The 25,547-nt window shown below is 43.5% G+C and overlaps 1 protein-coding gene across 6 annotated transcripts in view; it reads right to left on the bottom strand.

Annotated features, from left to right (window-relative positions):
* TRAF7 (TNF receptor associated factor 7) overlaps positions 1 to 25,547 on the bottom strand; it is a 75,669-nt gene that overhangs the window by 8,269 nt on the left and 41,853 nt on the right. For all 6 annotated transcript variants that reach the window (XR_009152078.1, XM_058157052.1, XM_058157050.1 and 3 more), the window contains 11 exons: positions 25,114 to 25,248; positions 15,152 to 15,369; positions 12,293 to 12,366; positions 7,636 to 7,684; positions 6,492 to 6,619; positions 4,450 to 4,532; positions 3,080 to 3,119; positions 2,679 to 2,795; positions 891 to 1,013; positions 676 to 795; positions 357 to 488 (listed from right to left, as the gene is read on the bottom strand). Coding sequence is in view for 5 of the 6 variants with exons in the window: in XM_058157052.1 (XP_058013035.1) it covers positions 357 to 488; positions 676 to 795; positions 891 to 1,013; positions 2,679 to 2,795; positions 3,080 to 3,119; positions 4,450 to 4,532; positions 6,492 to 6,619; positions 7,636 to 7,684; positions 12,293 to 12,366; positions 15,152 to 15,369; positions 25,114 to 25,248 (1,219 nt within the window). In the remaining variant the exon portion in view is untranslated. The remainder of the gene's footprint in view (positions 1 to 356; positions 489 to 675; positions 796 to 890; positions 1,014 to 2,678; positions 2,796 to 3,079; positions 3,120 to 4,449; positions 4,533 to 6,491; positions 6,620 to 7,635; positions 7,685 to 12,292; positions 12,367 to 15,151; positions 15,370 to 25,113; positions 25,249 to 25,547) is intronic.

Genomic DNA, 25,547 nt, shown 5'->3' with positions numbered 1-25,547 from the left:
GACTGTGGCCGGAAAGAACTCCCCCTGTCCTCCTGCAATAACAATTCATTCCGAAGGTTCTGGAGAAATGAGATTAGCAAGGACACACACACACACACATATACACACACACACACTCTCCCTCAAACAGCAGAGGGTGTTGTTGGTAGAGCCAGGCTGCTGAAAAGACCTTGGACTGGGATTCAAGGATCAGGAACCCAGCTGCCTGCTTTCTAAGAGAGTTCAGCTTCATCAAATTATACTAGACGTTGAAAGATCTGTTAGGATGTCTCCCAAAGCTCCACCTCCCCTTTTTTCCCACGGTCTTCCTCTGCGCCCCACGCCCTGAACCAACCACTTGCTGTGTCCCCACTTACCCGCAATGACCGATCATACGAGGCGCTGAAGACTTTGGTTTGGTCCGGCGTAGAGATGACTGCCAGAGCATACACAGTGCCCACGTGTCCTGTGAGGGTGCGAACCTGCTCTTTCGATTCAATATCCCATACCTGGTTCAAAAGGGAGCAAAGTTACCTTCCCATCATTTCCCCCTTTTGATTCCGGTGGCTCTGGGCATTCGGTCTGTTTGCCAGATCCCAGAAAGAGAGGACCGGAGGCTCTGGGGAGAGCTAAAAGAGCTGCAAAGCGGCCCCCTTGCCCCCTTCCTCCTGTATCCTGGGCTTCGGTCATCCTTACATGAATGAGATTTTCGTAAGTGCCACAGACAATGTGATGGTTGGTGACCGCAATGGAGTAGACGCTACCTCCAGATGTCTGCAGGACATGTACACATTCCAGGTTCCGGATGTCCCAGATCTGGAGCAGAGGAGAGAAAAGAGCTGACGGAATCTTCTGCCCAGGCTGCCAAGAGAAGCTGCAGCAGGTGGAGCATCTGAGAGCAACACACCTACCTTAATCGTTTGGTAGGACCCGCTGTACAGGTGATTCTGGGATGCCACAAGCGCCCGGACCCAGTGGTTAAGGCCTGTCAGCTCCTTCTTCAGTTTCAGCTCAGTGCCAACAATGTCCCAGACCTGATGGGCAGAAGGTCAGACAGAATCAGGCCTTCAACAATAACGGGAGATCGTCCAATCCAGCATCCTGCTCAAACGCAGGACCCGCCAACCAGCTTCCTATGCCTGTTCCGTACAAGGTGTGGGAAACTAAAGCCCAGACCCTCAAGGGTTCCCGCAGTTCTCTCAAGTGAGGAAGCCTAGAAAGATGAGTCATACTTGGGCAGTAGTTAGAGCCCATCTGTTTTTACACAGGTCTTCATTGTTTATTCATCAAGCGCTGTGACTGAGGCAGAGCCAATCATGCATCAAAAGACTGAAGGTCTTTTCTCACAGGTCCTGGAAGATGGGAACATTTTTTTTTTAATTTTAATGCTCTTGTAATCCCTTGCATTGGGGTGGAGTCAGGGCAACTGAATGGAGCTGAGCATTTACTTGCCGGATGCCCTTCCTGAAACCTCTACGGAGTTCGCAGCATATATTTTCTCTTTAATCCAGAGAGAGAAATATCTGTTGCTACCTAGGATCGAACTCCTAACCTCCTGATTGTGGGGTGAGAGCTCTACCTGTAGGTCACCACACCACCTCCAAAAGGAACATATTAACGTAATAATTGTGCTCTCCAGGTGTGCAAGAATGCAACTTCCGCTGGCCATGATGCCTGGGGAATTCTGGAGAACAGGTGGGGAAAAGCTGGATTATTAGGCTGAGATGTTCCTTTCCTCCCTGCTCAGGCGGGAGATCTTTATCCTTGCAATGATCCTGCAATGGGTAATTCTGGAGAAGTAGGAGAAGAAATGAATTATCATATTTTTTGGACTATAAAACACACTTTTTTGTCTCCCAAAAGAGGGCAAAAATGTCTGTGCATCTTATAGAGCAAATATTGCTGAAGCCCCGCCCACTCGCCAGCCATTTTTTGGCCTCCACATGCCTGGTTTTCAAGGCTTTTTTGGCCCTTTTGAGAGCTTTTTTCAGGCTGTTTTTGAGGCTTTTGGGCCTGTTTCAAGGCTTTTTACAGCCCATTTTCAGGGCTTTTTTCAACCCGTTTTTTCAGAGAAAAAATGGGCTGAAAAAATCCTTGAAAATGGCCCCAAAAAATCCTCAAAAATGGGCTGAAAAAAGCCTCAAAAAAGCCTTGAAAATGGGCCAAAAAAAGCCCTGAAAAAATCCTCAAAAATGGGCCAAAGAAAGCCCCGAAAATGAACCAAAAAATCTTTGAAAATGGGCCCAAAAAATCCTCAAAAATGGACCAAAAAAGCCCCAAAAATGGGCTGAAAAAAGCCCTGGAAACAAGCCAAAAAAAGACTGGAAAAGGCCCAAAAAAAGGCAGCCCAAAAACTTGTTGTTTTCCTTTTCTAAATTTAGATGCGTCTTATAGTCTGAAAAATACGGTAGTAGGGAAAATGGGGAAGGGTTCAACAAACAAGGAGAATGAATAAGGCAGCAGGTCTGAAGACCAGATAAAAGTAGCAGGATATGCAAGGAAAAGGGAAGAGGAAAAAGCAAGGCCAGCTCTCTGGGATCAAGGAAGATCCAAAATGAACCAAGAATAATCAACAGAGAGAAGGATGCACATCTAAGTGGACAAACCTCTTAGGCTGGGAAAACAAAGGATCTGGGAATAGAAAGAAAAGACCAAAAAGGCTTCTGTTTTCCCCACTCCTCTGCATCAGAAAACTGTACCTTAATAGCTTTCAGGGAGCCGCTGAAAAGCATGTTGTGCGAGGAGACAAGAGTGCACACAGGATTGTCGTGTGCACGGATGGTGTTGACCTTCTGCAAGGTCTGAATATCCCAAACCTGTCAAAAGTCAAAAAGGATATAGACAAATACTGTAGGTGGCTTTACCACACACAGCGCAAGATCAGGGATGTCCGAACTTGGAAACATTAAGACTTCAATTCCCAGAATTCCCCAGCATAGCTGGCTGAGGAATTCTGGGAGTTGAAGTCCACAGGTCTTAAAGTTGCCAAGTTTAGAGACCTCTACACAAAAGAACGATCAGTGACTTCCTTCTCTCCCCCTCCTGGAGGAAGCCAAAGCAGGTTCCCCCCACACCCCGCCTCCCAAAATCAGCCACTTACAATAATGGTGCAATCAGCTGAGCCGCTATACAGTTTGTTCCTGGGCAAAAGAAACAAAAAGAGAGCCAGAAGATATTCATTGGCACAATTTTTCTTCTCAAGATGATGAAAAAAGATAGAAAATTTCAGATTTCAACTTCCGTGGTAAAACTGAGCTACTAGAAGGGTTTCCATTATTCAACTAATGGCAACACATCCCAAATTCCTTGAAAAATCAGAATAACAAGAGTTGGAAGGGACCTTGGAGGTCATCTAGTCCAACCCCCTGCATAAGCAGGAGACCCTATACCATTTCAGACAAGTGGCTGTCAGTCTCATCTTAAAAACCTCCAAGTGATGGAGCACCCACAATTTCTAAAGGCAAGCTGGGCCACTGGTTGAAATTTCCTATCACGAAATTTCTCCTTAGTTGTAAATTGCTTCTCTCCTTAGTTAGTTTCTATCCATTGTTTCTTGTTCTGCCTTCTGGTGCTTTGGAAAATAGGTTGACCCCCTCTTCTTTGTGGCAGCCCCTCAAATATTGGAAGACTGCTATCATGTCTCCTCTAGTCCTTCTTCTTGTTACACTAGACAAACCCAATTCCTGCAACCATTCTTTGTCATGTTTTCGCCTCCAGCCCCCTAAATCAGGGGTCTGCAAAATTGGCTCTTTTAAGACTTGTGGACCAACTCCCAGAGTTCCTCAGCCAGCTAGCTGAGGAACTCTGGGAGTTGAAGTCCACAAGTCTTAAAAGAGCCAAGTTTGCAGACCCCCGCCCTAAATCATCTTTGTTGCTCTTTTCTGCACTTTTTCTAGAAGCTCAACATCTTTTTTATATTCTGGCGATCAAAACTGGCTGCGATATTACAAGTGTGGGTCTTACCAAGGCATTATGAAATGATACAAACAGTTCAAGTGATCTTGATTCTATCCCTCTGTTAATGCAGCTTAGGACTGCCTTGGCTAAACCAAAAATACGCAAAGCCACACAATCCACATGCATGAGTTCAGTTTGAATCTAACTTTCAACAATCAGCTTTTCCTGGAGCTCAAATTTAATGACACATTGTCATTTGAAAAACAAGGCATTTTTCCCGTTACTGAAAACAAGGCCAGCATTCACACAAATGTTTTTTTAATGAGAAGCGGCTGGTTGAGTTTAAGAAAACTAAGAGCAGAACTAAAATCTACCTACCAGTCATTGACTTTATAACAGCATGTTTTCTCCTTGGCAGCTTGCTGATGGGTGGACTTCAACTCCCAGAATTCCCCAGCCAATTGGCTGGGGAATTCTGGGAGTTGAAGTCCACCCATCAGCAAGCTGTCAAGGAAGGGAAACTGCTTTATACAGTAGAGCAGCGGAAGGCAATGAGGCTGGCGGCTGACTTACCCCTGGATGCAGAGTGCCAGGACAATCCCATCGTGACCTTCCAGGGTCTTTTGGCACTTGTAAGTGGTACACGTATCCCACACCTAGCAGGAAATAAGAGATCATGTGACTGGACTCAAGGGCAACCAGAGCCAGGGCAGGAAGTCAGCGCGTGCGCCAGAGCTGGGAAGGCAGGAAGCACCTGGCCTGTCACGTGCCCACCTGCTTTCCTCTCTTTCCGACAAAGAAAGGAAAAAGTTTAAAAGGCCCTTCCTCTGACTCTTGCTCCCTCGCCCATTTGGTAAAGGCAACTGAAGGTGGCCTGAAGAAAAAATCTCTTACGGGAAGTTCTACTCCTTACAATTCTCCTTACAAGCGGTTTGATATTAAGAGCCCTGGTGGCGCAATGGTTAGAATGCAGTATTGCAGAGTGACTCTGCCGACTGCCAGGAGTTCGATCTGACCGGCTCAAGGTTGATTCAGCCTTCCGTCCTTCTGAGGTGGGTCAAATGAGGACCCAGATTGTTGGGGGCAAAAGGCTGATTCTGTAAACCACTTAAGAGAGGGCTGTGAAGCTCTATGAAGTGGTATATAAGTGTCCGTCCTTCCTTCCTTCCTCCCTTCCCATCCTTCCTTCCCTTCCTTCTTCTCTTCCTTCCGCCACTACTAGCAGTTCGACCCTGACTGACTGGCTCAAGATTGACTCAGCCTTCCATCCTTCCGAGGTGGGTCAAATGAGGACCCAGATTGTTGGGGGCAAGAAACTGACTCTGTAAACTGCTCAGAGAGGCTTGCTGTGAAGACTGTGAAGTGGTATATAAGTCTAAGTGCTATTGCCTATTGCTTTTTTCCCCCTGGGATTCTTTTTTTCAGCTTTGGATTTCTAAGTGGTCTCCTATCCAAGTGCTAACCATGATCAGCACTACTTAGATGTTTCATGATCAGTCAGAGTCATCTAAGCTGCAGCCAATCCCAAACACTGAAATGCTTTTACCCGCTCTGGGCCTGGGTATTCCGCCCCTCCTTCCCCCCACCCCTATGATTGCCAGGACTCCATACTCGTGAACCCAACAGGTGGCTTCTGGGAGGCTTTTCTTTTTCCATATGCACTCTGGGTGGGAAATACAGATCGTATGTGCAACAGCAATCTAGCCAGATGTCAGAATTGCCACCTTACTGTCAGCCTGCTATGAATCCTCAGGGCAGCCTTGAAGGGAGGGCGAAGGCTTGGGGGGAAAGTGAAAGTAAACTGTGCTAACAGCTCTCTGTGAGAATCAAGGATTTCTCCAAGGCCGTTTCCTGGGAGAAGAATGACGACTGGCAGAGTGACTGTTTTTAAAACATCTCTTTAAACTCCGATTCGCCAGTGAGAGATACACAATGGGGAGGGCCTGAGGGAGGAGAGTTAACTGAGGAGAATTGACACACAAACTTCTGGCTTTGCACTACGGTAATTCACTTGACTTCTATTAAATTATAGCAATAGCACTTATACATTGCTTCATAGTGCTTTTACAGCCCTCTCTAAGGGGTTTGCAGAGTCAGCCTGTTGCCTCCAACAATCTGGGTCCTCATTTGACCCACCTCGGAAGGACAGAAAGCTGAGTCAACTTTGAGCCTGGTGAGATTCGAATGGCCGAAATGGAGGCAGCCGACAGTCAGCAGAAGAAGCCTGCAGTACTGAACTCAACCACCATGGCTCAGCAGATAGACCTTTCTCAAGAAATGGAGGTAAGAATTGTTTTTATTTAGAAGCCCAAGTTGAGACAGGTCTGACTCAGCGGTGAAATCTGGCCAGATCTATCCGGCTCGCACGAACCGGTAGTGCCGGTGGCGAGAGGCTCCGCCCACCCGCTGGGACATCATTACATCCCATTTTTGACCCTCTGCGCACGCGCGGAAGAGGTGCACACGCTCACATTCCCGAACCGGTAGGGAAAGTAAGTGCATTTCACCGTTGGTCTGACTGACACCTGGTTGGTAGCAAGATGTGCTTTCCCTGAGCTCCCCTTGAGACTGTGGTGTACCCCATGCAAAGGTTAAAGTAAGAACAAGCGCCTTGCCTTGATGGTTTTGTCAGAAGAGCCACTGAAGAGCAAGTCACCAATGGAATAGACACAGAGGCACCAGACGGGGCCCTGGTGGCCAACGAAGGTCCCTTTGCACTTGAAAATCTGCTGCGGGTCATAGGCTGAAAAGGAGGAAAGCATCTTAATGTACAAGCAGCCACAGCCCAAACCCTGAGTCTTGGAGAAGGTATGGAATCTGGTTTCTTGGGCGTGTCGTCTTCCAGGTGGGAGAGAAGCAGCCAAGGGTGGGTGGCTCAAAGCGAGGGGCTAACTAGCCCAGCATCCTTTTTCCAAGAAAGGATGCAGCAAACTTGCAACTCTAACTTTTTTCACCAGCCTTGGGGATTTCAGACAGAGCCTGTACAGTGGCGGCATAAGGTTAAGTGATGTATGTTTGCTTCTTCCATTTTCTCAGAATTATGTATATTTTCTTTCTTGGGATTATGTTTATTGTATGCTTATTTCATTTATCTTTGATTGGTTTTAATGTTACGGGAGTTTTTGACTCTTGTTATGTTGCATGTCATCATGTTTGTGAAATGGGTGACTAGGTGAATATGAGAGATAAATATATAACCCTAAGCCAGGTGGCTCATGAATTAGATCTGGAAGTTTTTGTTTTGTTTGAAAAGGAAGTAAGAGCAGGGCAGGCACAGTGACCCAGATTTAAAAAATGGAGCTTCCCAAAGCCAGTGAAAATGGTACTTTCAAACAAAATACTTGTGTGAAAAGTGCTTTTTAAGCTGCTTTGAATTTACTGCCAAGCAGTTTCAGCAAGTGACTCATACCTCTGCGGATCAGAAACAAAAATACGATCAACATATGGTTAAATATGGGGAGGAAAGGTCAATGATACACTCCGAAACAATAATTCTTTGAATTATTTCCCAGTCTTTTGGATGAAGGAAAAAACTGGAAAACTGGAAAAAGTTGTGTAATCCTATTGCAATAATCCTAGATGTTTTTACTGAAGAGGGGAGAAAAAACAAAACCCAAACGTCTAAGTAGTTCTGAAAGCAGAACTTTTGAGTCGGTAATTAGAAGTTTTACAGGATAAAGAAGGAAAACTTCTCTTCCCGCAGCAGAAACCCAGAATGTCCCTTTCCGTTCAAGGAGAAAGAAAAGATAAGATACTCACAGCCCAGAATCCCCATATTCAGCCGGGCATTGATATGAGACAGTTCATCCTGCAGAGAGAAAGAAGGCATGTGATAAAGGCCAAGTGGGGAAAAAATACTAATTGTGGCACCGGGGCAAGAGAGGAGTAGAAAACATCGGCACTGTCCACTTAAAAGAAGGAAGAGTTGGGTTTTGTGAGCCGAGAGGGATGACAGTGAATGCCCACGGCACAAATAGTGATTGACAGGGGTAATGGCACTTGGGATTTGAAGCTGTTTTTGTAAGCCTTGTCTTCTGGAACCATGCTGCGTACCACTGTCTGAGCTATCATTTAGTGAACAAATGAACAGCTGTATTCGCACAGCAAATGAACTTCCAAAGCCCCAGAAGGCAGGACAAGAAACAGTGGGTGGAAACTAATCAAGAAAAGAAACAACCTAGAAATAAGGAGAGACTTCCTAACAGTGAGAACAATTAACCAGTGGAACAGCTTGCCTCCAGAAATCGTGGGTGCTCCATCACTGGAGGATTTTAAGAAGAGACTTGTCTGAGATTGTATAGGTCAGTGATGGCTGACCCTTTTGCCGTCGCGTGCCAAAAGTGGCAGGAGCGGGGAGGGCCGCGTGCATGCTTGCCCACAACCATAATTCAATGCTCCGCCCTCTTTTGGCACGCGATGGCAAAAAATGTTACCGGTGGGTCCAGTAGGCCTGTTTTCCCCCTCCCCAGGCTCCAGAGGCTTTCTTGGAGTCTGGGGAAGGCAAAAACTGCCCCCCTCCCCCAGAGACCCTCCGGAGGCCGGAAATAGCCCATTTCCCAACTTCTGGTGGGACCGGAAGGCCTGAAAATCAGCTGGCTGGCACCCGCAGGCACACCAAAGCTGAACTAGGGCAATGATCGCATGTCCATAGATATGGCTCCAAGTGCCACCTGTGGCACGCATGCCATAGGCGAACCTATCATGGCTATAGGCTCTCCTGCTTGAGCAGGAGGCTGGGCTGGACTAGAAGACCTCCAAGGTCCCTTCCAGCTCTATTCTGATTGAACTGATTGAACTGAAGGTTTATTTTAACTGTAAAGATGCCAGAGGAAAGAATTCAGGTCTCGTTCAAACAATTCCACATTTGTTTTAGTCGTCGTTTTTACTCTGTCATTTGTCACCATTTATTTATTTATCCGCCTGCCCGCCCGCCCACCCATTCATGCATCCAACCAACCATCTGCATGTCACCTCAACATTTTCGGGCAACTGAGATGCAGAGAAACAGAGGAGAAACTGGGTAGGTTTGTGTTTGTAAAGTGGGCTTTCCCTTTCTGGTGAGAAAAGTGTGTGTGTGTGTGTGTGAGAGAGAGAGATTCCGAGATAGAGGAGATTAACACATGCACACGTCCTATCTGATTATTGGGTTTTTAAAAAGACTTCACTTTGATTGGATGTCTTTTTTGTGAGGTGAGAGAATTTGATAGGTTTGTGAGTTTTCTGGTTAATTTTTTTTTTTAAATTTACATTTATATCCCGCCCTTCTCCGAAGACTCAGGGCGGCTTACAGTGTATAAGGCAATAGTCTCATTCTATTTGTATATTTACAAAGTCAACTTATTGCCCCCCCAACAATCTGGGTCCTCATTTTACCTACCTTATAAAGGATGGAAGGCTGAGTCAACCTTGGGCCGGGCTCGAACCTGCAGTAATTGCAGGCTGCTGTGTTTTAATAACAGGCTTCTTACAGTCTGAGCTACCACGGTCCCTGTAATACTTATGGAAATGTGTCAGCAGGAAACCATATTTTTCTTTTCTTAATAAACTTTTTTGGGTCAGTTATTAGTCTAGCCCGGAGGCTTTATACAGGTAATCCTCGCCTTACAACAGCTTGTTTATTCAAAGTTACAACGGCACTGAAAAAAGTGACTTGCAACTGTTTTTCGCACTTACGACCGTTGAAGTATCTCCATGGACATATAATCAAAATTCAGATGCTCAACAGATCCATATTTATACGGTTGCTGTGTCCCAGGGTCACGTGATCCCCTTTTGCGACCTTCTGACAATGAAGAAGCCAGATTCGCTTAACGGCCGTGTTATTAATTTAACCACTGTAGAAGAGAAGCTGTAAAATGGGGCAAAATTCACTTTACTACTATCTCATTTAAAAACCAGAAATCTGGGGCTCGATTGCGGTCGTAAGTTGAGGACTACTTGCATTAAGGCTTGTTTTATCTCTGCGCTTTTCCTCGGGCTGCATTCATTTCCCTTGCATGAAACTGGTATTTTGTGGTGTACCTTCTGGCCAATGCACGGGAGGGTGTGTGTGTGTGGAGGCAAGATTCCCCGTTTTTCACACACACACACACACACACACGAGAACTCGTGAGAACCCAGCTCCTAACATACTGCGGAAAGTCATTCCCACCAAGCTCTGGGGAGGAAACAGCCCTCATGGCTGCAACTCTCCTATCCAAGCTTCATGAGTCCACAGCCTGACATTAGTAATGGGGGGGGGGGGAATTGGGCTGTAAGAAAGGGGAGTGGTGGAAGCCCAGCTGAGCCTTGTGAGAAGCTTCAGCCAGCCAAGTCAACTATGAAGTCCCAAAGGTGCTTTTTTTCAAGGGGCAACTGGACTTTCTAGTTTTTCTTTGAAGACTAATCGACAGCATAGTCATTTCAAGGCTCCACACCAATTTGCTACTCGGGTGACCCTGATGACACATAAACCTCCAAGTGGCCTCAACGACCCACAAAAACAGAGGTCTCCAACCTTGGCAACTTCCAAGCCTGGAGGACTTCAGCTCCCAGAATTCCCCAGCCAGCTGGCTGGGGAATTCTGGGAGTTGAAATCATCCAGGCTTGAAGTTGCCAAGGTTGGAGACCCCTGCTCTAAACGGATGCAAATGTCCAGCTGTCTGAAAAGGAGTATACTGTATTTTTCGGAGTATAAGACACACCGGAGCATAAGACGCACCTTAGTTTTTGGGGAGGAAAATAAGAAAAAAGCTGATTGGCAGGTGGATCGGCCTCCCGGAATGCCTCCAATCAGCTGTTCCCAGAGGTTGTGACCTCTGTGCTTTGCTTTTTTTAACTTTTTTTTCTGCCTCTGAAAGCCTCTGAAAGCAAAAAAGCCTCTGAAGCTCCGTTTGGGGCTTTTTTTCTGAAGCTCCGTTTCTGATGCTTTTTTTCAGCCTCTGAAACCTCCTTTTGAGAAGCTGGGCGGGGCTACATTCGGAGTATAAGACGCGCCCAGATTTTCACCCTCTTTTTGGGGGGGAAAGGTGCATCTTATACTCCGAAAAATACGGTAAATCCTTCCATTCTCCACCATCCTGTCAGAGTTGAAGGAGCTTCTTGGATGAGAAGCGAAATGTCTTCAAAGAAAAACCAGAAAGTCCAGTTGCCTCTTGGAAAAAAAAACACTTTTGGGACAATGGTGACCTGGAGGACTGAGAATCTTCATAGACATTTATTGATTTTGAAGGAAATGAATAGTAAGTTACTCTTTTATAAAGTGTAATGTATTAAAAAGCTATGGTGTTCTTATTGTTGTAAAATGACCACAAATTGTATTCATTTGAAACAGTATGTGATGACTTGCTAAAAATCTTCCTTGGAAGACAGGAATATATGTCTAAGGCAAGGCCACAATTCCGTTAGATAGGAACATCCGCCCAGGACGAAGCTTCTAGTAAACAACATAAGATATCTGTTCTTCCGGAGAAATTGTCATGATGACCCTTTCAAAGATGAAATTTACTTAAAGAAATGATTTAATAGAATAAGGGGGATTGGGGGGAGTTTCTTAGGCATGGAGTGCATTGTGTAGGAGTATAATATGTGTAGCTTGAAAACTGCTTCTTTGAACTCAATCCATTTTTGAAGGGTCTAAGACAGGGGTCTGCAAACTTGGCTCTTTTAAGACTAGTGGACTTCAACTCCCAGCTTTGCTGGCTGAGGAACTCTGGGAGTTGAAGTCCACAAGTCTTAAAAGAGCCAAGTTTCCAGACCCCTGGTCTAAGAGGCCGCACTTGCAACCGCTTTTTATTTTTCTTCATTTTATCTCCAATAAACCTTTGATTTTGTGAACCAGACTTGTTTATGAATTGTAAGGGTTAAAATATTTGGGTCTTATATCACACAATGTGAAGAGCTGGGAACCGCGAACCTCTTTCCTAAACAATATAAGGTAAAGGTAAAAGTTCCCCTCGCACATATGTGCTAATCATTCCCAACTCTAGGGGGTGGTGCTCATCTCCGTTTCAAAGCCGAAGAGCCAGCGCTGTCTGAAGACGTTTCCATGGTCATGACTCAATGCCAAAGGCTCATGGAATGCTATTAGGTGGTTCCTATTTTTCTACTTGCATTTTTTACGTGCTTTCGAACTGCTAGGTTGGCAGAAGCTGCGCTAGGGGTTCAAACCACTGAACTGCCAACCTTTCAATCGACAAGCTCAGCATTCTAGCCACTGAGCCACCACGTCCCTCCCTAAACAATATACAAGCACCTAACTGGACAATTGGTGGAGGGGAAGAGGAACAATTACTTTGTATTGTTTGCATGGGAAAACCTCAGTTTCAGCTTACGCTGCCTCTGTAACCACCTAAATCAGTAAAGGATAGTCTTGGCAAAACCAAATGGCCAGGAATTTTTCTTTGCTAGATGACCAAGCGGGACGGTCAACACTCACGTTGAGCATGGAGGCATCTCGCCGGAACTCCATCAGATCTTCGCTCAGCTTGCTCTGGTTCTCATCCAGCACATCTGAACAACGAGAGTTAGGAAAACGGGATATATGATTTCTGCTTGCAAATGCAAATAAATCATAAAACCCCTGAGGCCTCACACCTAAACTAATCCCAGTCCGTTTTAGTCTCCTGCTCCAGAAATATTCTGCTGAAAATTCTTGCAGTGGGAACAGCTAAGAGTCATTGTTTCAGCAGCAGAGGCAGCCTATAAATGTAGCAGATAAATAAATAACAGATTTCTTTATGGAGAAGAATCTTTTTCTGTCCCAATTCAGTCATTTATTTTCATTTGGTTATGGTACTTGGACTAACCATCCAACCATGCGGTTTTACTTCCTAGAGTGTCTCAGCCTCTATTCTCTTGAGCCTCAATGCCTTTTTATAAGCAAATGCAAGAATATCTCAACGAGCTGAGTTATCATTGGATACCTGCGGATGTAAGGATCGCTCAGGAAATGTTGTGCCTCAGGTTCTGCGCCCCCTGTTCTCATTTCACCTACTCAGGATGTCTGGCCCTCTGCCCACCTGCAAGCAGCATCTCCACGCTGACTCCTTAGAAGTCAGCCCCACGGGTGCTCCTGCCCGAAAGCTGCTCAAAGGAAACAACTCTCCAGTCTTGGAGGGTCAGAAAACTCAATGTTCCTCCTGAAAAGGAAGCTGACCAAAAGGTCCAGCTAGGATGATCAGCAACGGGATACACATTTGACTTTCTTGCTATTCTGGAGCCCCCAGTTAAGTAAGTATGTATGTATGTATGTATGTATGTATGTATGTATGTATGTAGTTAATTAATTAATTAATTCCCTCCCTCTTTCGATTTTGAATTAGAATTGTGTATGAACAATTTTTGGTCCCTGGGAGCTGTGTCAGATTTTGTTTTTTACAGCGGGTAGGACTAGCTGGATGTTTTTAAAAAGCAGAACACTGATTCTCCAAAGAAACCACAGCTCAGAGCAAAATTGCCTGCTCCAGAATTGTATTTATTTATTTAGGCTCCTTTAAGTCGGTTTTTGAGTCCTGGCAACTGCCTGGATGAGTCCCTGCAGTTTTCCTAGAAAAAAATTTGGAAATGGTTTGCCCTTGCCTCCTCCTCCTCCTCATGAGATTGGCTTGAAGTCATCCAAGTGGACAACAATCTGGAACTGAACACACTCAAAACCGTAGAAATGGTGGTAGACTTTAGGAAAAACCCTTCCATACTTCCACCTCTCACAATACTTGACAACACAGTATCAGCAGTAGAAACCTTCAAATTTCTGGGTTCTATCATATCGCAAGATCTCAAATGGACAGCTAACATCAAAAACATCATTAAAAAAGGACAACAAAGAATGTTCTTTCTGCGCCAACTCAGTAAGCTCAAACTGCCCAAGGAGCTGCTGATCCAATTCTACAGAGGAATTATTGAGTCTGTCATTTGCACCTCTATAACTGTCTGGTTCGGTTCTGCAACCCAACAAGAAAAACACAGACTTCAGAGGATAATTAGAACTGCAGAAAAAATAATTGCTACCAACTTGCCTTCCATTGAGGACCTGTATACTGCATGAATCAAGAAGAGGGCCGTGAAAATATTTGCAGATCCCTCGCATCCTGGACATAAACTGTTTCAACTCCTACCCTCAAAACGACGCTATAGAGCACTGCACACCAGAACAACTAGACACAAGAACAGTTTTTTCCCGAAGGCCATCACTCTGCTAAACAAATAATTCCCTCAACACTGTCAGACTATTTACTGAATCTGCACTACTATTAATCGTTTCATAGTTCCCATCACCAATCTCTTTCCACTTATGACTGTATGACTATAACTTGTTGCTGGCAATCCTTATGATTTATATTGATATATTGATCATCAATTGTGTTGTAAATGTTGTACCTTGATGAACGTATCTTTTCTTTTATGTACACTGAGAGCATATGCACCAAGACAAATTCCTTGTGTGTCCAATCACACTTGGCCAATAAAATTCTATTCTATTCTATTCTATGGGCAATGAGGTTTTCCTTGCTGCCTTCTATTGGTGTGGGAGAGTGTCACAACTCCTTTTTTCTCATTTTTGGAGGATGAGAGGGAAGGTAAGAAAAATGGGTGATCTGCCCAGCTTGTGGGCTTCCCTAAACAAAGTTAGATGTGAAAACAAAATTATATATAGAATATATATATTGTGCTTTTCAGAAATTCTCACCCATTTGGCAGGCTACAGGATGCTCCAACTGTTTGATGGGATGAAGCTGGGCACGAGTATAGGAGCAGATGTGCACCCTGGGTATTGTTAGAGACCTGCTAGGGTGGGGTGGGGGTTAATTGGTCCACTCCTGACTGTTCCCAGGGTCTCCAGGGTTTGTTTGGCATGCTGTAACTTTGTTGCTTGTATCCTTACGATTTATATTGATACTGATTGTTTCCTGATTGCTTATTTGTACCCGATGACTATCATTAAACGTTGTATCTTTAAGTGTTAAATTTGTACCCTATGACTACCATTAAGTGTTGTAAGTGTTGTACCTTGATGAAGGTATCTTTTCTTTTATGTACACTGAGAGCGTATGCACCAAGACAAATTCCTTGTGTGTCCAAAAACACTTGGCCAATTAAACAAAATTCTATTCTATTCTAAATTATGTCTAAGGTGGCACTAGAACTCACAGCCTCCTGGCTTCTAGCCTGATGCCTTAAGCCCTGCACCAAACTGGCCCCCAAGATATGATAGAAATGTATCAAGAGAAGGAGAATGCAAATCTGGAAGGTGGAGGGGGTTTTTAGGTGGGCCACCTACTTTCTTGTAGAGACTCACCAAACTTCAGTTCCAAACTCTTCTCCAGCTGGTCTATCTTCTCGGAAAGCTTGCCAAGCATGGAGCGTAGGAAGGCGATCTCCTGGTCCTTCTGAGCCATGGCCACTTGCATCTCATGGAAGCGGTCATCCGTTTGCTGGAGGAACTCCTTCAGACCCTCAAATTTGCACATTTCCAGATGAGTCTCGTATGTATCCTGATTTCCTATGAAAGTACACCTAGCGGAGAGGAAGCAAGTTATTCAGGATGAGAAGTTCCTCTTCAAAACTGTGATTTTACTTCTTATGAACTGTGCTCCAGGACCACATCAGAGTCAGCTTTAAACTGTTCTACTATGCTAGACATGGGATGCGACACCCGGAAAAATGTGGCATACTTCACTTAATCCTCCAGGGAAAGATGGAAGGCAAATGAGGTCCAGGCAGAAGAAGAACATCATGGCTTCAAAATCTTAATGGATCGGTTTGGATAAAACTCAGCAGCACCTTTTTGATAAAAATAGGATCACCAATGTGACCGCCAATGTCCGAAGACGGATATGGCTCAAGAACAATCTTTGTGCTAGAATGATTTTTCAGGCCAAGGTTTGCATTTGGCCTCTGATCCACATTCGACAACTAGTCGATAGCAGAAATTCCACAGACACAACATGGCCAAATTATCCCCATATTTTAAGACTGATGCTTAAAGCAACATGGACAGAAAAACACTAGTCTTACACACATTGCAATTGCACCAATGTATCGAGTGGCCTAAGATATCCGATAGATGCATTGTGCCACCTTCTCATATGCCCAATGCATCAATTCTATGAAGAGGCACCTTCGTTACCTGTTTTTTGCCTCATTAAATTACAGCCTGTGTAATAGATCACAATAACTTGTGATTCCTCGAGGTTCTATTTCACTGCAGTTTCTTAAACTTATTATTTCTCAGCTGGTATTTGTCACTCACAAAAATTGGGGTTCGTTTCAATCCAAGCTCCTGCTTGTGGCAGAATATGTGAAAACATTTTGGACATTAGATTTCCAAGCCTGGATGAAGACTTCTGATAAAAGGAAAGTAAGACTTCACAAGGCATTCCAAGGTTCTTTCTGTGAGTAAAGTGCTTTCTTGTGTCTACTGCCAAGTCAGGCTTCCCCCAATGTTTTTTTTTTAGTTTTTTATTTTATAGACAAACATACATTTAAAACATCACTAATTCCTCCCGTGTGACTTCTTGGTGTTTTCTTCCTGGCTCCATCTTTTTGTTGTTTCTTCTTTCTTCACTTCAATTTAAACTATTACCATTTATCCACAGATACATTATTATCATTTTCTTACATAATTATCCACTGCTTATCTGTACCTTTCTTCTAACCGATGGTAAAATTTATCCCATATTTTAAAATATTCTGAATCTTCTTTCTTTAATCATCAAAGTTAATCTGTTCATTTCTGCGCAATCTAAAATTTTTCTAATAATTTCTCCTTCCAGGGGTATTTTCTCTGCTTTCCAATTTTGCGCAAAAACAATTCTTGCTGCTGTAATTACCTGTATAATCAAATAAATATTTTCTTTACTGATTTTTTCTGCTAGGATCCCCAATAAAAACAACTCCGGTTTTAAGTCAATGTGCTGTTGGGTCATTTCTTCTAACCAACCTTTTATTTTCTCCCAATAGTTTTTGGCTTCTGGGCATGTCCACCACATATGATAATAAGATCCTGGTAACTGATGACATTTCCAACATTTAGCTGATTTATCCTTAAACATTTTTGCCAGTTTCTCAGGTGGCATATGCCATCTATAAAACATTTTGTATTGATTTTCATTATATGCAGTGGCTTGCCCCAATGTTTTTTTTTAAAGTTTTTTATTTTATAGACAAACATACATTTAAAACATCACTAATTCCTCCCGTGTGACTTCTTGGTGTTTTCTTCCTGGCTCCATCTTTTTGTTGTTTCTTCTTTCTTCACTTCAATTTAAACTATTACCATTTATCCACAGATACATTATTATCATTTTCTTACATAATTATCCACTGCTTATCTGTACCTTTCTTCTAACCAACACTTTATTTTCTCCCAATAATTTTGGGCTTTTGGGCATGTCCACCACATATGATAATAAGATCCTGGTAACTGATGACATTTCCAACATTTAGCTGATTTATCCTTAAACATTTTGCCAGTTTCTCAGGTGGCATATGCCATCTATAAAACATTTTGTATTGCTTGCTGTATAATCAAATAAATATTTTCTTTACTGATTTTTTCTGCTAGGATCCCCAATAAAAACAACTCCAGTTTTAAGTCAATGTGCTGTTGGGTCATTTCTTCTAACCAACCTTTTATTTTCTCCCAATAGTTTTTGGCTTCTGGGCATGTCCACCACATATGATAATAAGATCCTGGTAACTGATGACATTTCCAACATTTAGCTGATTTATCCTTAAACATTTTTGCCAGTTTCTCAGGTGGCATATGCCATCTATAAAACATTTTGTATTGATTTTCGTTATATGCAGTGGCTTGCCCCAATGTTTGAGCCTCATTTTTTTCCTTTTCTGATGCAAGGCTTCTGTTTTCTCCTTGGCTTTTTGCCCTTCCTTTCGTTTCAGACATAACCGCCCCACAAAAGAGGCCATTTAACATAACGTAATAACAGAGTTGGAAGGGACCTTGGAGGTCATCTAGTCCAACCCCCTGCATAAGTAGGAGACCCTATATCATTTCAGACAAATGGCTATCCAACATTTTCTTAAACATTTCCAGTGTTGGAGCATTCACAACTTCTGCATGCAAGTTGTTCCATTTATTGATTGTTCTAACTGTCAGGAAATTTCTCCTTAGTTCTAAATTGCTTCTCTCCTTGATCAGTTTCCACCCATTGCTTCTTGTTCTACCCTCAGGTGCTTTGGAGAATAGCTTGACTCCCTCTTCTTTGTGGCATCCCCTCAAATATTGGAAGACTGCTATCGTGTCTCTCCTAGTCCTTCTTTTCATTAAACTAGACATACCCCGTTCCTGCAAATGTTCTTCATGTTTTAGCCTCTAGTCTCCTATTCTACTTTTTGCTCTTCTCTGCACTCTTTCTAGAGTCTCAACATCTGTTTTATAGTGTGGTGCCCAAATTGGATGCAGGATTTTGTCGTATTATGAATGAAAACATCATGAAAGATTTGTTTAGTGCTTTGCTGAAGTGAAGGTACACTACTGTCCAAAGCATTTCCCCAATCTATTAAACAAGTAAGAATATCAAAAAAGGAGATAGGTTAGTCTGATTTGTCTGTGATAACCGTTGCTGCATTCCTACTTAAAGGTGCATAAATATGCTATGCAATAATCTGCTCAAGGACCTTGCACAGTATAAATGTCATGGGGATAAATCTGTAGTTTCCCTTTTTGAAAATAAAGACGACATTTCTTCTTGGTATCTTCTGGGACCTTGCCAGAGCGCCAGGATTTCCCAAGGATTACAGTTCTGCAATCATAGCTGTTACTTCCTTTAGTATCCTACAATAAGAGTCCACAGCCATGGAGACTTAAGTTGCTTTACGTTTGCTAACTGGTCTTTGATTCTCTTCTTGTCCATCCTGAGCTGTCCCTCCCTTTTTCCTCTAATGATGCAGCCATGGCTTGCTAGGGTTTTGTTTTGCTTCTGAGACACAACAGACATAAAACATGAATTAAGATATTGTGCCTTCTTGGCATCACCTCTTACCCATCCCTTTCTCCTTGGCTTTTTTGCCCTTCCTTTCGTTTCAGACATAACCGCCCCCACAAAAGAGGCCATTTAACATAACATAATAACAGAGTTGGAAGGGACCTTGGAGGTCATCTAGTCCAACCCCCTGCATAAGTAGGAGACCCTATATCATTTCAGACAAGTGGCTGTCAGTCTTTTCTTAAAAGACTCCAGTGATGAAGCACCCACAACTACCAAAGGCAAGCTCTTCCACTGGTTAATTGTTCTCACTGTCAGAAAATTTCTCCTTATTTCAGGTTGAATCTCTCCTTGTTCAGTTTCCATCCATTACTCCTTGTCTGGCCTTTGGGTGCTCTGGAAAATAGGTTGACCCCCTCTTTTTTGTGGCATCCCCTCAAATATTGGAAGACTGCTATCGTGTCTCTCCTAGTCCTTCTTTTCATTAAACTAGACATACCCCGTTCCTGCAAATGTTCTTCATGTTTTAGCCTCTAGTCTCCTATTCTACTTTTTGCTCTTCTCTGCACTCTTTCTAGAGTCTCAACATCTGTTTTATAGTGTGGTGCCCAAATTGGATGCAGGATTTTGTCGTATTATGAATGAAAACATCATGAAAGATTTGTTTAGTGCTTTGCTGAAGTGAATGCTGTCCAAAGCATTCCCCCAATCTATTAAACAAGTAAGAATATCAAAAAAGGAGATAGGTTTGTCTGATTTGTCTGTGATAACCGTTGCTGCATTCCTACTTAAAGGTGCATAAATATGCTATGCAATAATCTGCTCAAGGACCTTGCACAGTAGAAATGTCATGGGGATAAATCTGTAGTTTCCTTTTTTGAAAATAAAGACGACATTTCTTCTTGGTATCTTCTGGGACCTTGCCAGAGCGCCAGGATTTCCCAAGGATTACAGTTCTGCAGTCATAGCTGTTACTTCCTTTAGTATCCTACAATAAGAGTCCACAGCCATAGAGACTTAAGTTGCTTTACGTTTGCTAACTGGTCTTTGATTCTCTTCTTGTCCATCCTGAGCTGTCCCTCCCTTTTTCCTCTAATGATGCAGCCATGGCTTGTTAGGGTTTTGTTTTGCTTCTGAGACACAACAGACATAAAACATGAATTAAGATATTGTGCCTTCTTGGCATCACCTCTTACCCATCCCTTTCTCCTTGGCTTTTTTGCCCTTCCTTTCGTTTCAGACATAACCGCCCCCACAAAAGAGGCCATTTAACATAACATAATAACAGAGTTGGAAGGGACCTTGGAGGTCTTCTAGTCCAACCCCCTGCCCAGGCAGAAAACCCTACACCATTTCAGACAAATGGCTATCCAACATTTTCTTAAACATTTCCAGTGTTGGAGCATTCACAACTTCTGCATGCAAGTTGTTCCATTTATTGATTGTTCTAACTGTCAGGAAATTTCTCCTTAGTTCTAAATTGCTTCTCTCCTTGATCAGTTTCCACCCATTGCTTCTTGTTCTACCCTCAGGTGCTTTGGAGAATAGCTTGACTCCCTCTTCTTTGTGGCAACCCCTGAGATATTGGAACACTGCTATCATGTCTCCCCTAGTCCTTCTTTTCACGGTTGGCCCAAAGGTGCTTTTTCAGGAGGCAACTGGACTTGGTTTTTTCTTTGAAGATGTTTCGTTTCTCATCCAAGAAGCTTCTTCAGCTCTGACAGGAGAGAGGGGAATGGAAGGATTTATATTCCTTGAAGACAGCTGGTCATTTGCATCCTTTTAGAGGGTTGTTGAGGCCACTTGGAGCTTTATCTGTGTCCTCGGGGTCACCTGAGTGGTGCTCCTGGTTCCTGTAGTCTGCAATTTTTCCTTTGGAAATCCATTTCCAGGTGTAGGAGTAGGAATGGATTTCCAGAGGAAAAATTGCAGATTGCAGGCACCAGCAGGTGACCAGGTGACCCAGAGAATACAGATAAGCCTCCAACTGCTCCACCTAGCTCTGGCTGCTGGCAGAGGGAGGTCGCACCTGAAAACATATTGGAACTTTTCTAGAGATGAAAAGCTGACCAGAAGGGGTCCCAAAGGTGCTTCTTTTTCTTTCTTTCTTTTTTTCAGGAAGCAACTGGACTTTCTTGTTTTTTCTCTTGAAGACTTTCTTGGAGGAGAAGCGAAATGTCTTCAAAAGAAAAAACAACAAAGTCCAGTTGCCTCCTGAAAAAAAGGCACCTTTGGGACAACTGTGATCTGGATGACTGAGAATCTCTACAGAACTTTTAGCTATCCAATTTGGGATGAATGCCCTTTGAATGGTGTGGGACTAGGAATGGATTTCCAGAGGAAAAATTGCAGATTGCAGGCACCAGGAGCACTAACTCAGGTGACCCTGAGGACACAGATAAACCTCCAACTGCTTCAATGACCCGGTAAAAGGATGCAAATGGCCAGCTGTCTGCAAAGAATATAAATCCTTCCATTCCCCACCAACCAGTCAGAGCTGGAGAAGCTTCTTGGATGAGAAGCGAAACGTCTTCAAAAGAAAAAACAAGAAAGTCCAGTTGCCTCTTGAAAAAGCACTTTTGGGACAACCATGACCTGGATGAATGAGAAACGTCTTCAAAGGAAAAAAACATGTTATACTTCAGTGATGCTCATTTTTGTCTTTTCTCGTTAGGGTTTCAAATTATGTTTGTTTCACGAGAATGCTGTGACTGCTGTAAAATATTTCTGAGACTGTGAGTTGTACTTTCCCTTGATTTCCTCTTCGTAGACTCCAGCCAGTCTCTAAGTCTTGCCTCTATCCTGGAGGCTCTCTTCTTTGTCTCAGCACTTCAGGCTTTCCTGATGAGATTAGCAATGTGGCTGCTAACAACATCCTTCCTAGTCAGGGTGAGACATAGCCCAACTCTTACCTAGATCCTTCAGGTGGATGGAGTAGTCAAGGAACCCAAACCCTCCTCATTATTTAAGCAAACTGGTTGTCGGGCAGATCTCCAGCATGGGTTTCTGCAGCATGCTTGGTCTCGGCTGCCAAAGAAACGGGGAGGGGGGCACGGGCATTTGGGATGGGGAAGCGAACTGGTGTGAAGTAGTCCCATGAGAACTGGAAGGGAGGTTTGCACTCAGGAATTATGGCACTGCTGAGTGGAGTTGTTTACACTCCCTCAAGGCCAACTGTCCCGAGACTCCGAGAAATACCTGCAGAGGAGCCAACATGCTGCTTCTTTCTAAAACTGATTCCTGGGCTTCCTTGAGCTGTGATGACTTGGGTGATTCCTGCTTGCTTCCGTGAAATTGAGCCAGGTAGCAATAGACGTCACGTAGAACGAACCTGCTGAAAAGCAATGTCAACTCTAAGGGTATTTGGATCCTTCCACTTTCTTCTTCTTCCTGTTCTCTGGCATTCCGATTCCTCTTATTGTTTTCTTCTAAGGAAGTTTATTTGTTGTATCCAAGAAGCTCTCACCTTCATGGTGACGCAGTGGTTGGAATGCAGAACTGCAGGCTAATTCTGCCGATTGCCAGCAGTTCGATCCTGACTGACTCAAGGTTGACTCAGCCTCCCATCCTTCTGAGGTTGGAAAAATGGACATCTATTTGGCAACTTCAAATTTCGATCAATAAAATGCTCTGTCTTACATATTGGTAAACGTAATCAGAATGTCAAGTGCAAGCTAGGTGGCATTGAACTAGCTGATGCCCCGCACTTTGTCAAGGACCTAGGTGTACTTCTCTCTGATGATCTATGCTCTGAAGTTCACTGTAACAGCGTTGCTAAAAAAGCATTAAGAGTTGTAAATTTAATTTTGCGCAGTTTTTTCCTGGAAACATTGTATTACTAATTAGAGCTTATAAAACTTATGCTAGACCAATCTTAGAGTATTGTTCAACTGTTTGGAACCCCCACCATATATCATATATCTGACACCAGTACAATCATGTGGGTTCAAAAGTATTTCACAAGAAAAGTCTTGCACTCTTCTGTACACAATAGAATTCCCTAGGCTACTAGGCTCAAAATTCTCAGTTTGGATAACTTAGAAGTGCGTCGCTTGCGGTCAGACCTAGGAATTGCATACAAAATTATATGCAGTAATGTTTTACCTGTAAATGACCTTTTTTGTTTTAATTGCAATAATACGCGTGCTAACAACCGCTTTTAACTTAATGTAAATCGTTCTAAACTTGACTGTGAAAAAATATGTTTGTAATAGAGTTGTCAAAGTCTGGAATGCTCAGGGGAGAACCTCAGGGGTCTCCAAGGGGTCTCCAACCTTGGCAACTTTAAAACTTGTGGACTTCAACTCCCAGAGTTCCTCAGCCAGGAATTCTGGGAGTTGAAGTCCACAAGTCTTAAAGTTGCCAAGGTTGGAGACTCCTACTCTACCTGATTCCGTTGTTTCAGCTACAGATTTTCACAGTTTCAGTCACAAATTGACTTCCGTGGACCTTACATGATACTTAAGTGGTCAGTAGAGGCGGTGTGCATAAGTGCACTAATATCCCTATCCGTCCCTGTCATTGTATTTTTATTCTTTTATTCTTGTTCTCGTTTTTGTTTGACAAATTCTAATAAATAAATGAATAAAATGAGGACCCAGATTGTTGTGGGCAATAGGCTGACTCTGTAAAACCGCTTGGAGAGGACCTTAAATGTGTGGCATATCTGATGTGTGGCAGTATTTCTTTCCTCAAGTCACTTTTTCAGTTAATCTGCATTTCCATCAGGGTAGTTTGGGTTCTCGTTACGACAGGGTTAGGATCACCCTGAACTTCCTTGACTGACCACGCTGGCTGGAATCTCTCCCACACTCTTCCCCTATCAAACTTCCAAGCTCAAGTCCTCTTTTGCTCTCCCTTTTACTTGTTCAGTGACTTTGCTCTCTTGGGAGCTGCCTTGCTTGTAAGTCCCCTGATGCCTGCTTGTCTTTTCACTGAACTGCAGCTGCGGAACCGCATACAGTAGTGGCCAAAATTGGGGAAACCTTTTGGGAAAAGTGTATTTTCTAAAACTAGTTAATACCACCACTTTTTTGGGGGAGTAGTATCATAAAATTATATACCAATGGAAAGACAATTTAATCAAGAATGTAATCCAATAACTTTTATGAAAGATTTGCTATTAGAATAGCAGTTACAGTATCAAGAAGAAAAGTGAAACATGTAGAAAAAACAGGGATATACAAAAATTATCACCATAGAAAAAGTGAGATATACAAAAATTATCACCAAGTCAGTTAATATTTAGTCAGGTAACCTTTAGCATGAATTACGGCCTTACAATGTCTTCCCATGGAGTGGCCCAAGTCTTCTAGTTCTGCAGCTATTATAATGTGAAACCAAGATTGAAGGATGGCTTCTATTAACTGGGTTTTATTGCTGGGTCGCTTCTGACTAACAAATTTCTTTAGTCAGCTCCATAGCTTTTCAATTGGGTGAAGCTCTGAGCTATTCCCAGGCCATTCCAGCAGTGGAATAGGATTATCTTGAAACTCCAAAAAGAAAAGTGATGTTAAAGGTAAAGGTATAGGTTCCCCTCGCACATATGTGCTAGTCGTTCCTGACTCTAGGGGGCAGTGCTCATCTCCGTTTCAAAGCCAAAGAGCCAGCACTGTCTGAAGATGTCTCCGTGGTCATGTGGCCAGCATGACTCAATGGCAAAGGCACATGGAACGCTGTTACCTTCCCATCAAAGGTGGTCCCTATTTTTCTACTTGCATTTTTTACGTGCTGTTGAACTGCTAGGTTGGCAGAAGCTGGGACAAGTAACGGGAGCTCACCCTGTTACGCGGCAGCACTAGGGATTTGAACTGCTGAGCTGCCGACCTTTCGATCAACAAGCTCAGCGTCTTAGCCACTAAGCCACCATGTCCAACAAAGTAGTGTTATTACCATCAAACCTCAAAAATACACTTTTCCCAAAAGGTTTCCACAATTTTGGCCACTACTGTACATTTAGAGACAGAATGGAAGACATTAAACATATACAGTATGTGCCACATTTATTATGATTAGAACGAAACCGGCTTCTGATTTGAGGGAGCGTTCTTGAGACTAGATGTTGCAGAACAGCCTAGAGCAGAGGTGTCAAACTCACGGCCTGCAGGCCAGATGTGTCACACACTGGCTACGCCCACCCCCAGTTTAGCGATGGGGAAAAAAGTTCAGATACATCATGTGATGACGTGTCATCGCGAGTTTGACACCCCTGGCCTAGAGTCAGGCATCACGGGGCCGAGGCCTGGGAAAAGACCCTCGGGATGGGCAAAGAAGGCAAGACTCCCCTAGGAGGTCGTGGATCCCTGCTTACCCGTATTTGGAGTGAGGGCACTTGATGTGCTCACACTCCTTCAGATGTGCCTCCAGGTTCATCTTGAGCAATGGAGGGCAACTTGGATTGTTGGGGCAGCGCACTGGCCGGTAGTCACAGCTGCCTTCATGGTCCCTAAATATAAAAGAGGGGGATGTCAGAAGATGAGTATCTATCTCTCTCTCTCACACACACAAACACACACACAGCTTCACTGGATTACTATTCTTTGGCAAAGGGACCAGATATTTTTCTGCAGTGGCACCAGGGAAGCTCTCTGGACATCTCCCTCTTTAGATAACGTGAGGGCAGCTGGGCATTTCCACAGATTTGCCATAAAGCCCAGTACCAATATTTGAGTGGGTGAGATTTTTACAAACACTCACACACAAAACGGATGCTTTGGTTGGCAAGGTGAAAAACAAAAGCCACGC

Source organism: Ahaetulla prasina, chromosome 14 (assembly GCF_028640845.1).
Source record: "Ahaetulla prasina isolate Xishuangbanna chromosome 14, ASM2864084v1, whole genome shotgun sequence".
NCBI classification, from domain to species: domain Eukaryota; kingdom Metazoa; phylum Chordata; class Lepidosauria; order Squamata; family Colubridae; genus Ahaetulla; species Ahaetulla prasina.
This window is presented reverse-complemented; position numbering and strand designations above follow the sequence as displayed.